Source organism: Tiliqua scincoides, chromosome 8, assembly GCF_035046505.1.
Source record: "Tiliqua scincoides isolate rTilSci1 chromosome 8, rTilSci1.hap2, whole genome shotgun sequence".
In the NCBI taxonomy this organism is placed as follows: Eukaryota; Metazoa; Chordata; class Lepidosauria; order Squamata; family Scincidae; genus Tiliqua; species Tiliqua scincoides.
In genome coordinates, this window is record NC_089828.1 from 22492115 (window position 1) to 22504546 (window position 12432).

The 12432-nt window shown below is 46.8% G+C and overlaps 1 protein-coding gene across 1 annotated transcript; it reads left to right on the forward strand.

The window, feature by feature from the left end:
* Positions 1-1029: 1029 nt before the first annotated feature.
* On the forward strand, positions 1030-9501 carry CHRFAM7A (CHRNA7 (exons 5-10) and FAM7A (exons A-E) fusion). The gene is made up of 5 exons (XM_066635605.1): positions 1030-1084; positions 3161-3355; positions 6156-6242; positions 7210-7319; positions 8983-9501. Exons 1-5 carry the CDS (start codon positions 1030-1032, stop codon positions 9499-9501), a joined length of 966 nt encoding a protein of 321 aa, XP_066491702.1.
* Positions 9502-12432: the final 2931 nt, after the last annotated feature.

Here is a 12432-nt window from a genome sequence, read left to right on the forward strand (position 1 = left end):
TCACATGACAAGCTGCCTCTGTGCTTGCATCAGCAGCTAATCTACGAAATCAAATCAAACAAATCAAAAGTCAAACAAATCTAATCGTATGGGGATGCAGGAAATAATACTTCAGAGAAAAAAAAAGATGAGAATGATGTTGTCTTGTATGAAATCTGATAAAAGAGCCATAAAGGTGGAAAGGGAAAAAAAAAAAAAAACACTCAGTGGAGACAATCAGGGGCGAATCTAAATGGGGGGGACATTGGTGCGTGGCCCCCCAAACTGTCAGGCCAGCAGTGATGGGTGTCCTCTGGGATGGGGAGCAAAGCCGGGCATCAGGGGAACACCCATTGGGCAGGGTGTCAGCAGAGAGATTGTGCCCGGCCGGGAGCCCAGGTCTATCCGCCTGGAAGAGGCAGCTCCAGAGGGCAGTTGGAACAGGAGCCCAGGTCTACTTGGCAGGTAGATCTGTGCTCCAAGTCTAGGCAGGAGACCAGGTCTACCCACCTGGGAGAGACGGCTCCAGAGGGCAGAGTCAGAATGGGAGCCCAGGTTTACCTGCCAGGTAGATCTGGGCTCCAAGTCTGGATAGGGGCCCAGGTCTACCTACCCAGCAAACCTCAGTCACAGAGGCCAAAGTTCAACTGGGAGCCCAGGTCTATCTGCCTGGTTGACCTGGGCTCTGGAGTTAAGGTAGTGCTCATGTCCCCTCCCCCAACACAAAAACTAGATCTGCCCTTAGTGAGAGTAAAGAATAATCAATAATCAACAGCAATCTTGATGCCCTTATTTGTCATGCTGTATTAGCTATGCTTTGGAACAGATCCAACCTGTTAAATGTGAATGTGGAAGTCATATTCCTCTGAACATTGCCAAAAAATATCTATTCATGTCTCTATATATGTATATATATTCATCCTAAACTTCATCCTAGGCATATTCAAAAGCTCATGCTCTATCGATGTGCGCTGGTTCCCCTTTGATGTGCAGAAGTGTAAATTGAAGTTTGGCTCCTGGACTTACGGTGGATGGTCTTTGGATTTGCAGATGCAAGACGCTGAAACCTCGGGCTATATCTCTAATGGCGAGTGGGACTTAGTAGGTAAGCTCTATGGATATTCTTCTCAAACATGGTTACGCCTATTGAACAAAGTGAATGTAGCAAGGAAATACAGTAAAGATCAGATCTGATTCCACGCAGGTACATGATGTAGATGTGCATTTGAATGGGTTTGCCCCACCAAGTTCCATTTTGGTAATCTTCTTGACCCCATTAAGCTGACTGACTGTGTCTTTTCATATGGAGGTGCTCCTGTTCCAGAACTGCCATTTGTTGTCCAGGACTAATTATGGACATCTAGATAGAGATCAGGGCTGTCAGTGTTGTCCCGCTGATTCTTGAGTTACAAAACTAGGGAAAATGTGCTTTGAATAACAGCCCAATCCAAACTAACTCCCTGTGCAGTGATACAGTGGTGGCAACACAGCCTCTGCTGAATCCCACAGGGGAGCTTTGGCAGCTGGAGATCTCCATGGGATAAGGCTGGGGTGGGCAAACTTTCAAATTTAGGGATCATGGACCTTTAACAATTGTGTAGGATTGAGAATTTCAGCAAGTGCAGCTTGTCAGCTGCCATCTCACAGATGACAAGCTGTACCTGCTGAAATTCTCTCTCCTACACAATGGTTAAAGATCCAGAATCCCTAAAGGTAAAAGTTTGTCCACCCTTGGGGTAAGGGGACATTTGTCCCCTTGCCCTGGAGTAAGCCCTAGGAGCTGCTATGTGTCAACTCAGACCTGTGCCAACTCAATTGCTTGCCTAAGTCTGAGTTGATCCATGAAGGTAGATAAGCCTGGGAAGGGGGGTCAGGATTTGGCATGCCCTGCTGCTGTGGAACCCGCCCCTCTTCTTGGACCTGATCTGCCCCTTTCCCTGCCCATCACCAACTTATTCCATCCACCCCTCCTCTATGATGCCAGTTCTTTGAGGCGGAAAAACCAGCCAAACATTTTCAATTGTGTAAAAGGGCCTTGGAGTGAAATTTGCAAAAATGCCTACAGGATTTAGAAATACAAGTGGTTTTTTCCCCTCTTTAAAGTACCTAAAGGATTAGCAAAATCTCAGCGAATGTGCTTTTAATAAGTAGCCTGCATTATCAGCATCAAATGCTCATAAGCTTGCATATGAATTTCATCTGCAATATGAAAGTCTTTCAAAAAGGCTAAACAAGCACACATTTATATTGATTTTATACTAATTTAACAGTCATGGCTTCCCTCAGAGCATGCTGGGAATTGTAGTTGACTGAGGGTGTTGGGAATGCTTTTCATTGATTTAATATATTTTCATCCTGCCTTTCCCCCCACTAATGTGGGTGCTCAGTGTGACTAACATCAATCTACACAATATCTAGATAATCAGTTTAAAACCATCACATTTACATCTATGCATTTTGATATTCTCTGTCCATTTTGGTAATGTTCTTGATTGATTTTGGTAAAATTCAGTGGGATACCAAATTGTGCTGTAGAATCTACCATCAGTGGTGTAGCAATAGGAGGGGCAGGGTGTGTGGTCTGCCCTGGGTACCAGCCATAGGAGGGTGTTAAGCGGGTGCTAGTTTCACTCCCGCCATCCCCAGTGATGGTGAAATGAAACTTGTGTGCTGAGTGCAACTTCATTATCTACATGTGAAAGGAGCAATATTTGACTTGTGAGGGGGACTGAGCTCATACAAGGGCAGTAGTTTGGTGACCTAAAGGTGGAAAGACATTTCAGCGTGTGAGTGAAAGGGGAGGGGAAGGAGAAGACTTTTTCACAGGCACAAGAGGAAGATCAAGAAAGGAACTGCACTGCCGTTTTTTCCTAGAGATCAAGCAAGCTGTGAAAGCATCTGGCAAGGAGACAGCACCCTGCAATGGAAAACAAGGGAGAGCACCTGGGCCCAGGTGGTGGCCCTGGGGGAACAGGCCTTTCCTCTGGTGGAGGGCAACAGGTTTGTCATTAAAAAAAATATGAAAGTTTGGGAACCTGCAAGTTTGGTGGTGATGTTATACCGTGATGACATCATCACGTCAACACCAAACTTCCCGGTTGCCAAGCTCCATCCCAGGTGACACCAACCCTAGCAATGCCATTGTCTTACATTCTCTCTGTCTTTTGCCTACCCTACCCAGGAGTTCCTGGGAAAAGGACGGAGACTTTCTATGACTGCTGCAAAGAGCCTTATCCAGATGTGACCTTTACAGTGACGATGCGGCGAAGGACTCTGTACTATGGGCTGAACCTTCTCATTCCGTGTGTGTTGATCTCTGCACTTGCCCTTCTGGTTTTTCTGCTTCCAGCAGACTCTGGGGAGAAGATTTCACTTGGTAAACATACGCCTCTTAACTGTTGCAAAAGAAGGATAATTTGCATGCATTTTCTAGGTCTAACAGCAGTTGAACACTATGCTCTGTTTCAAAAGAGGCACAAGTTGAATTTAGGAGAAATCACTGAATCTTTGATCAGAGGTTGGGGTACAAAGGGAGTGTACTGAGGATGGACTGAGTGCATTCATAGCACAGCCTAAATGTGTGCTCTAGTAGTCCTTAAATAAGGACAGCATAACAGCATAATCCTATGAATGTCAACTCAGAAGTAAGCCCCATTGGGTTCAGTGGGACTTACTTCCAGGGAAATGTGTATAGAATTGTAGCCTGATAGCCCAGTCCTACATGCTGCCCACAGTGTGCAGTGGCTTCAGTACAGGCTCTTGCAGGCAGCTGAAGATCATATGGGGCAGTGATTTTCAACTTTTCCCATCTCACGGTACACTGAGAAGGCACTAAAACTGTCAGGGCACACCATCAGTTTTTTTTTGACAATTAAAAAGGCACACCACACTGCTGGTGGGGGCTGGTATCCCCCAATGGCCATACTAATAAATGACCCTCCCCCAAACTCCTGCTGCATACCTGCAGACCGTTTACGACACACCAACGTGCCACGGCACACTGGTTGAAAATCACTAATAGAGAGGGAAGTAAAAGAATGTTTTACACTCCTTCCTTCACTCCTGCATGGTCCCGAATAGGTCTGCTTGAGCCCATGCCAGCTATTTAGCTGGCGCAAGTTCAAGTGGAGCAAAGGGACAAAATGGGGGTGAGGATGTCAACAGAGCTCTCCCCACTGATCTCAACCCCTGCCTGCCCTTGACACCCTTCCCAATCTGCCCACCTTCTGCCCTGTTCCACTCCCTTCCTGCCCCATTCCGCTCACCCCCTGCCCCCACTGGTGGCTTAACTGTACCGCTGCGGGGTCTGGCAATCACCTTCCGGCTCTTCTGCCTCTTGCATTTCCCTTTTTATCAAGATCTGTTGAATGTTGAGTTTTATTTTTGGCTACGCTCTTCTGCGTACGAGAAGTGCTTTCCCTGACAAAGGGCTCAGCTGGAAAGGACAGTTCATGCTGGCACTCTCAATTGGCACCATGCACCATGCAACTGATGAGCGAAGCAAAACAAAGAGCCAGAGGTCACTCTTTGCAACTCGGCATCCAAAAGAAGTGTTGGTCTCTTTCCAAGTAAATATTGCAAAGAAGAGGAACACCATCTCTTTGATTTCTGGAGTCTGGGCCGTATGCACAGGCCTCATTGGGCAGCCACTCAATAGGTTTTTATTCTGTTGCTTTGTGAGACAAGAAATAAAACCGACAGTGGTGGCGTGCTGATTATTCATAGGTCATTTCTCCTGGTATACAAATAGTTGCCTCTGCTGCTTGGAAATTAGTGTGGAAGCAGCTGTAGCAAGGCTGGGAAAAAATATTACAAGGATTGCTGAAATTTCTGTTGGCCACAGATATCAGAGCCCAGTCTACATGGATGCTTATACACACGCTGACGAGGGATCAGCTGTAGCTGCTGTTTGAAATTCTCCTATGGTCTTCTGACATCCTGATTATTTGAACCATCAGAGTGAACTGATGGTGCTTGAATCAAATGCAGCCCCCCCTTACCCAATGATGTGCCAGCCTCTGCTCCTTCTGTTCTCCAATGTTCCAGCTCAGCACTCTCTTCCTCTCCACATGCCCTCTTCCCTTCGCTGTTCCCTTTTCCAATCCAGGGAGTGGAAGGAGAAGGAGGAGCAATGAAGGCAAATAGGCAGTCAGAGATGGGCATATCCCACCAATCTCCTGACTGAGGCGACTGGTTTAGATTGGCAAGCCCTGGGAACAGAGCAGAAGAGGAAGTGTGGAGGGAAGTGGTATGCTAGACAGTCTCAGACACTCTAGCCCATCACTCTCGTATCCACCACACTTCCTCTTTTACTCAGTTCCTCTCTTCTTTTTCAAATGTGGAGAGTGGAGGAAGATGAATGGTGGAGATAGTGGTTGATGTGCCATTGATTAACAGCAATGGTGGGAGTGGGGGGACTCATGGCACACTACCTCAGACTCCTGGAGGCCTTGGGTGAGTCCTAAATCACCTCCTTGGGTGAGCACCTGAAATTCATTCTCTTGCATTCACTGAGAATGTACCATAAGATCAGTTGTTCTCAAACACTCTGGGAGAGTTTGAGAGCCAGTAAGTCTTTGCAGGGGTGGGGGGAGGAGGCAGCGGGGGGGGGAAGGCAGCGGCGCGATCCCCAGGATTGCGCCACTCAGGGGGCTGCAGAGGCTTGGGTGCGCTTACCCAAGCCTCCTGTAGCCTCCCTGGAGTGCGGGGAGCCTGGCGTGACTTCTGGCAGGGCTCCCCGCAGCAGGGAAAGTGGGAAGTGGAGTGCGATCACTCTGCATCCACTTTTCCTGATGCGGGGAGCCCTGCAAGAAGTCGCGCCAGGCTCCCCGCACTCCAGGGAGGCTGCAGGAGGCTTGGGTAAGCGCACCCAAGCCTCTGCAGCCCCCTGAGTGGCGCAATCCTGGGGATCACGCTGCTGCCTTCCCCCTGTCTCTAGGCTGCCCCTGCCCCTTATGGGGGCAGAGACCAGGGCCCTCAGGCTGGGGCATTGTGACACCCCAGTTTGAATAGCACTGCATAAGATGATTCTATAAGAACAGGCTTGGTCAAAGTTATTGAAAGAAAGCATAGCAATGCAAAGTGGATACAACACCAAAGGCATGCTCTGTCTTGATATTTTCTTTCTCTCCTCCTCATCACTGAAAATCCTTTACCTTAATTCATTTGTCTTTCAGGGATAACTGTCTTATTGTCCCTCACTGTTTTTATGCTCCTGGTGGCAGAAATCATGCCAGCGACATCCGATTCAGTACCATTAATAGGTAAGCGAAGCCAAACTTCAAAGGGAGATTGAAGAAGAGAATAAGCTGAATTATCTTATTGAAAGTCATATCAAACCTTATCAAACCTTAAATAGGAGCAATGGTTTTTTCACATTACATGTACATTCATCTATGTCTTTATCAATATATCTATATGAGATATATGGATATTTCATTACACACACACACACACACACACACACACACACACACAGGCCTTCTTTTCCATCGGTTCAGAACCTGCAGAATTGACTCACTGCGGTTTGCAAACCTGTGGTAGAGGGCCTCGCTACAACAAAAAAAGTAGTCTCTTTAAATTGTTTTTAAAAGCATGTTTCTTACCATTACAGGGAATCTGACCAGCAGGCAGACTCCAGTGATTGGAATGTCTATTTCCAGGTTGCACCGAAGTTGCAACCCTATCCCTTAACCATCAGACAATGCAAGCATTTCGTCACTTCAGCATTGCATTCTTCAGTGCAGGGCCAAGGGAGGAGGTCGCTTGCCTCGGCACAATCTGAAAATAGCCATTCTAATAACTGGAGACTGCCTGCCTGCTGCTTTGGTTTTTAAACCGCAATGTAAAAGGGATGCTTTATTTTGTGGATTTAATTATCTGCGATTTTTGGCATCTGAGAGGCTTCCAAGAAGAACCTCCACAGATGGTGAGGGCATACTGTGTATATAATATATAGGGAACTTGATCTAAGCCACTCTAAATCCACGAGGGGGAAACTAAATAAATATAAATACACTGTATAAGTGTGTGTGAGACATAAATATAAGCGTGCATGTCCCCAGAAGGAAAGCAGATGTTTAATCCCAGGGCACCCATTGGAAAGGCTACTGTAGAGTCAGCTGGCCAAGGTGGGGACTGGAGTCCCTGCATCTCTGTCTAGGTGGGAGATAGATGTTCACTTGCAGGTCCTAGAATACTCCTGCTAATCATCCCTATTTTCATTTGCAGCACAATATTTTGCCAGCACCATGATTATCGTTGGCTTGTCTGTCGTCGTCACTGTCATTGTCCTGCAGTATCACCACCATGATCCAGATGGGGGGAAAATGCCAAAGTGGGTAAGACCCAATTGCAGCCTGTTCTCTCCGTGTAAACTCTCAGATCAGCCCTGGGAGCAGGTGGCCTGCCTTTGTTCCCAAAATCTTTGTTAACGCAGGCAGAGGAGGGTCATCATGTGCACACAGATGCTGAAATTACATGCACACACAGTTGTGGCATATGCAGGAAGTATATGGTGCAGTGTGAAATTGTCAGAGCAGGTCATGTATATTTCATTTGTTTTGTTAAAATATGTTACTCACTATTTCCAGGGAGACCCTGAGGTAGCTGAAAATAAAAAAAAAAAATAGGAAAAAATACACATTATAATGACACCACTAAGTACATTCACAATGAGAAATAGCACACTCAGAATGAAACCCTAATAAAAGAAGTCCCACTACTCACTCCAGCAAGTGCAGCCAACTCCAGGGGTGAATCCTGCATCCTTCTCTGTGCATTGATTGGAGGGCATGAAATAGTTTGGCGCACTGAGTCCTGGCTTGGTACGATCACATACAGGAAAGTTCAGAGGGGAGCTTGTGTCAGCTCATATATATGTAGTAGAGCATCTTCTTTTTGTGAAGAAACCTCACTGACCTTTTTTGAACTCGGTTCTTAGATCCACCTGAAAGTTAATGAGCATTAGCTATGTATGTCTTTTCATTTGGTGGACCTCTGGCAGCAACGTATTGCCAGGAATGCCAAATCCATATGGATTCCTCCCAGAATGTCCTTTTGCATTCAGTGTGACAGCAGCAACCATCAAAAGCAAGTGTGGTCATTCATCTGGTGACACTGTAGAGGCACATTAGCACTACTGAGATGGCTGGCAGAGCCATTGCTTATGCGTGATCATTTGGTGTGGAGTGTGCACTGGGCTCAGGGTTAACTTTCCTGAAGAAAAAACAACGTGTTGTTCTCCTCTTGAATTGATTTTCAAGGGATGACATGTTTGCCTTTCAGATTGTACTTTGTATGTGACTTTCAGCCCAAGACTTTGCATGTCTAAGACGTAAGTTCCACTGATGTCATTTAGAATTAGATCAGTGTTTCTCAGCCAGTGGTACTTGAGGTGGTATCCAGTGGTACTTGCAGGACCCCCAGGACACCTGCCACCTGGTAATGAGACCAGGAACGTGATGCAACAAACAGCAGTAGGAGGCTCTGCTCGATTCAGTGGGCAGAGCTCCAAAGCATGCTTTTCTGGGCTTGAGAAAGCCCTTCTGTCCACCCAGAATGTCTTACTGGAGTTTGTCATGTCACACTTGGCCTCCCAACCCAGAAGTAATTGGCAATGCCATTGCCAGTTACTTCTGTTGGTACTTCAAACAGGTGGACCATGTGAAGTGGTACAGCAGAGGACAAACCTTGAGAAACACTGAATTAGATCCAGTGGGTACAAACTGCAAGGGAGGAGATGCTGGTTGGACATCAGGAACCAGATGGTCCTGGTTTTGATGGTCAGGGGGGTTCAACAGTGGAACAGATGGCTGAGGGAAGTGGTAGATTCTTCTTCACTGGAGATTTTCAAGCAGAGGCTGGACAAGCACCTGCTGGAGCCGCTCTAGGAGGATTTTCTGCTATAGGGAGGGGGTTGGACCAGATGGCCTTGTGGGTCCCTTCTATCTCTAGGATTCTATGATGCTATGATTCTAAAATCATTCTATACACGTTCCCCAGACTAGAATCATCCTTCTCAACTGGTGTGCCTGGTTCCTGAGGATGAAGAGACCAGGGGAGGACAAAGTACGCCCAGCCTGCCAGCACAAACAGCGTCGGTGCAGCTTGTCCAGCGTGGAGGTGAACACTGTGAGCGGACAACAATCCAGTAACGGGAATATGCTCTATATTGGATTCCGAGGCCTGGAAGGGGTCCACTGCACTCCCACCACCGATTCCGGAGTCATCTGTGGGAGAATGACTTGCTCCCCGACGGACGACGACAACCTCCTCCACAGCGGACACCCTTCGGAAACTGACCCAGATCTGGCTAAGATTCTGGAGGAGGTCCGGTACATTGCGAACCGATTCAGAGACCAGGACGAGGCGGAAGCCATTTGCAACGAGTGGAAGTTTGCCGCGTCTGTCGTGGACCGCCTGTGCTTGATGGCTTTTTCCGTCTTCACCATCATTTGTACAATTGGCATTTTAATGTCTGCACCCAATTTTGTAGAGGCTGTTTCTAAAGATTTTGCTTGACCTGCATCCATGGACTTGCAAAAATATCAGCGATCAGTCAACATATGTTACGTAGCAATAGAATATACTTTGCTTATACAGGATGTGTGGATGCCAGTTATTTGGGGTTGCCCGTATAAGGAAAGGACAATCTAATGGTGAATAGCCTTAGCCATGACTAGGGCTGTTGTATATACTCCACCAGTCCTCTCCCACGCACCCACCAGATTTGGTGTCCAGAATAAATTATTTAAATTAAGTCTACGTGCATCTTTTTTGCATTATTTACTCTGCTTCCAATATTTAGATTTTCCAGCGAGTTCACACACTGTTTGTCAGGACTGGTCTAAAACTGATCATGGACAGGAAGGCACGGAAATGGAGAAAGATGTAGAACTAGAATTGATTCTAAAGTTGCCAGTAAAGAGCTTTGGGTTCAAAACTGGGATGGCAGGTAGTTGGCAAACAAAAGAAAAATGGGGAGTGATTTTTTTTTGGGGGGGGGGGGGGAGGGTGAGCATTCTGAGACTTTGGAGTGGCACTTTTTATTGATAGTGGTGTTGATTGCCCTATCAAGAGAGGTAGAGTAGGAGGTTTCTTGGTCTGAAAATGAGTTGCACTCCCTTAAGCATTCTGTTCTAACCTTGAGTCCCTGTGGGAGTTTGTCTCTAGGTTTGAACAAACACTTGAAGGGCTTCCTCCCCACCAAGTAACAGGATAGCACCGGTCAGGCTAGACAGTGGTACCTGAGAGAGACCGGAAGGCTTCTTTCCTTGTTGGGATAGGGCAGGGAAGAGAGTTGTTCAGGCCCAGGAGGGGTGGTGGGGATGGTGACAGAAGCTGCTGCCGGATCCTATCTCCTGTCCCAGGCATTAAAAGTCCTACATGGGGCTACTCAGTTTTCCTCCAGTGATTGAGCTGGTCTAGATCTGTGTAATCCCACTGGGCAGACTGGGCCTTGACATGGCTTTATCTCAAGGACACCTCCAGCTGCCTCCCTACCCATGCAGGATACAGCAGCAGCAGTCCCATTAGGGTAGGGTTGTAGTTCATTTAATCCCAGACTCTTGGAGTGGGTTGCAATCGTTTAGAAACAAATTCATAAAAGATGAACAATCAATTTAAAAACTTCCCAAATAAATATAAAAGGTATAGTAGAGTACTAGCTTTCTCATATTTACTCAGAAGTATCACTGTATTCTATAGGACTTACTCCCTAGTAAATTTGCATAGAATTGTAGCTTTAGTGTAACATGGGCTACATATTGCCTTTCATGTAGACCTTGAGAAAGACTATGGCTTAAACTAGCGGTTCCAAAACTTTTTTGACTGGCACCTCCCATGACATAATGGGCAATTGGCCTCACCTCTCCGCTAGGGCTACAATCCTATAAATTGTATAGGGTAGCAGGTTTTTTTGTGAGGATTCCATGGCTCCCATGTCGGGTTTACATGGCCCCCCACGGAGCCACAGCTCACAGTTTGGGAACCACTGACTCAAACATATGCCCCTAGGCAAATGCCTCAGTTTGCCTCCTACTGCGCGAATGCTTTTTCTCAGGTCATTTGAAAAACGTTTCAGCTGTAGGATCTGAGCATTCTGCAGATCACCTCACTGCTCCTGCTGTAAAAAAAAGTCCTGGAGCGCCATTCCTGACTGCACCCATGATCTTTACCACCACACTCTACTTGCTAAGCCTTGTGGTTCTCTGCATACAGAAATATGCTCCTCTACATGTAGTCTCCTGGCCTCATCAAAGGTAATGGCTTTGATTCATTTGATCTGAAGGAAGCTGATTTTGCTGCTGTATCCCAAGCTAGCATTTCAATGCACCATCATCAGACAGACAGACATGCACATGCACACTGAAGATTGGTTGGCATGCCAAGAAGTGAATGTGAAGGGGGCAGCAATTCATTCCACAGGGATTGTTCACATACAGCCTTTCGGTCACTGGATGTTCCTGCAATATGTTGTGGCATTTTAATTAACTCTTTGCTCAGGGATTTGCCCTGATCCCCAAACCATTTGATGTGCTAAATAGGTGTGGCATCCTTTGAGACATAAACCGGTTGTTTGTCACACACCTTCCATTCTTTTTTTTTTCATGAAAGAGTGATGGATTGCCCATGAGAAGAAAGGAAAATCAAATCTCACCACATTGCCCTAGAGAAATTATCCCTTTCAGCACCTCTGACCACCAGTTAAAACTAAGTGAAATGAACCGAGTGGACTTGGATTGATTGGCTGTCAGAACCGATTCAGGTTTATGGTCTGTGCTTCTCTTTTTGATCTAGCCCTTTCAAAACAGCCTTATGTCCAGCTGTAGAATGTACTAGTTCCAATGTAAGGGTTAGCCATCCAAGAACACACCAAACACCACCACCACCTTGCATGAAGCCCAGCTAAGCAGGGTCAGGCCTGCTTAGTACTTGGATGGGAGACCGCCTGGGAATACCAGGTGCTGTAGGCTTCTACCATAGTCTTTCGAGACTGAAGGCTGCCAACCAGCAAGGCCAGCTGCTGCCCCCTCACCCAGTGGCATGCCAGCTGCTGCCTCACACCCTCCTCCTTCCACTCCCTGAATTTGAAAAGGAAGTGAAGAAGCAAGTGGAAGAGTGTGCATCGAGGAGATGCTCGAGGAGATGCAAGAATGGGGGCATAACTTCAACCTCAGCCTGAAACAAGACTCCAGCACCAGATGGGTGAGAGCAGTGAGCAAGTGAGTGGTCACTGTTCTTGTTCCCACTCAGCAACAAGAACAGTGCGTGCCTCTACCAAGTTATTCAAACTCTTCTTTCCTCTTCCTACAACCGGAAGTAGGGGAGAGGCATGATAATAGTGTGGATTCGCTTATGAACAGTGGAGGAAGAGCAAGAGGAAGCAAAGTGAAGACAGGTAGGCAGTGCCACAGCCAGGGACAGTAGGTGGGTGAGTGAGGCACTTGATCA

What these genes read in the sequence shown, in the direction of transcription:
- CHRFAM7A (XM_066635605.1), top strand. Translation starts at nt 1,030, where the DNA reads ATGCAAGACGCTGAAACCTCGGGCTATATCTCTAATGGCGAGTGGGAC. An exon ending in TGGCGAGTGGGACTTAGTAG is followed by an intron (nt 1,085 to 3,160) that starts GTAAGCTCTATG and finishes TACCCTACCCAG; the next exon opens with GAGTTCCTGGGAAAAGGACG. An exon ending in GGGGGAAAATGCCAAAGTGG is followed by an intron (nt 7,320 to 8,982) that starts GTAAGACCCAAT and finishes CACGTTCCCCAG; the next exon opens with ACTAGAATCATCCTTCTCAA.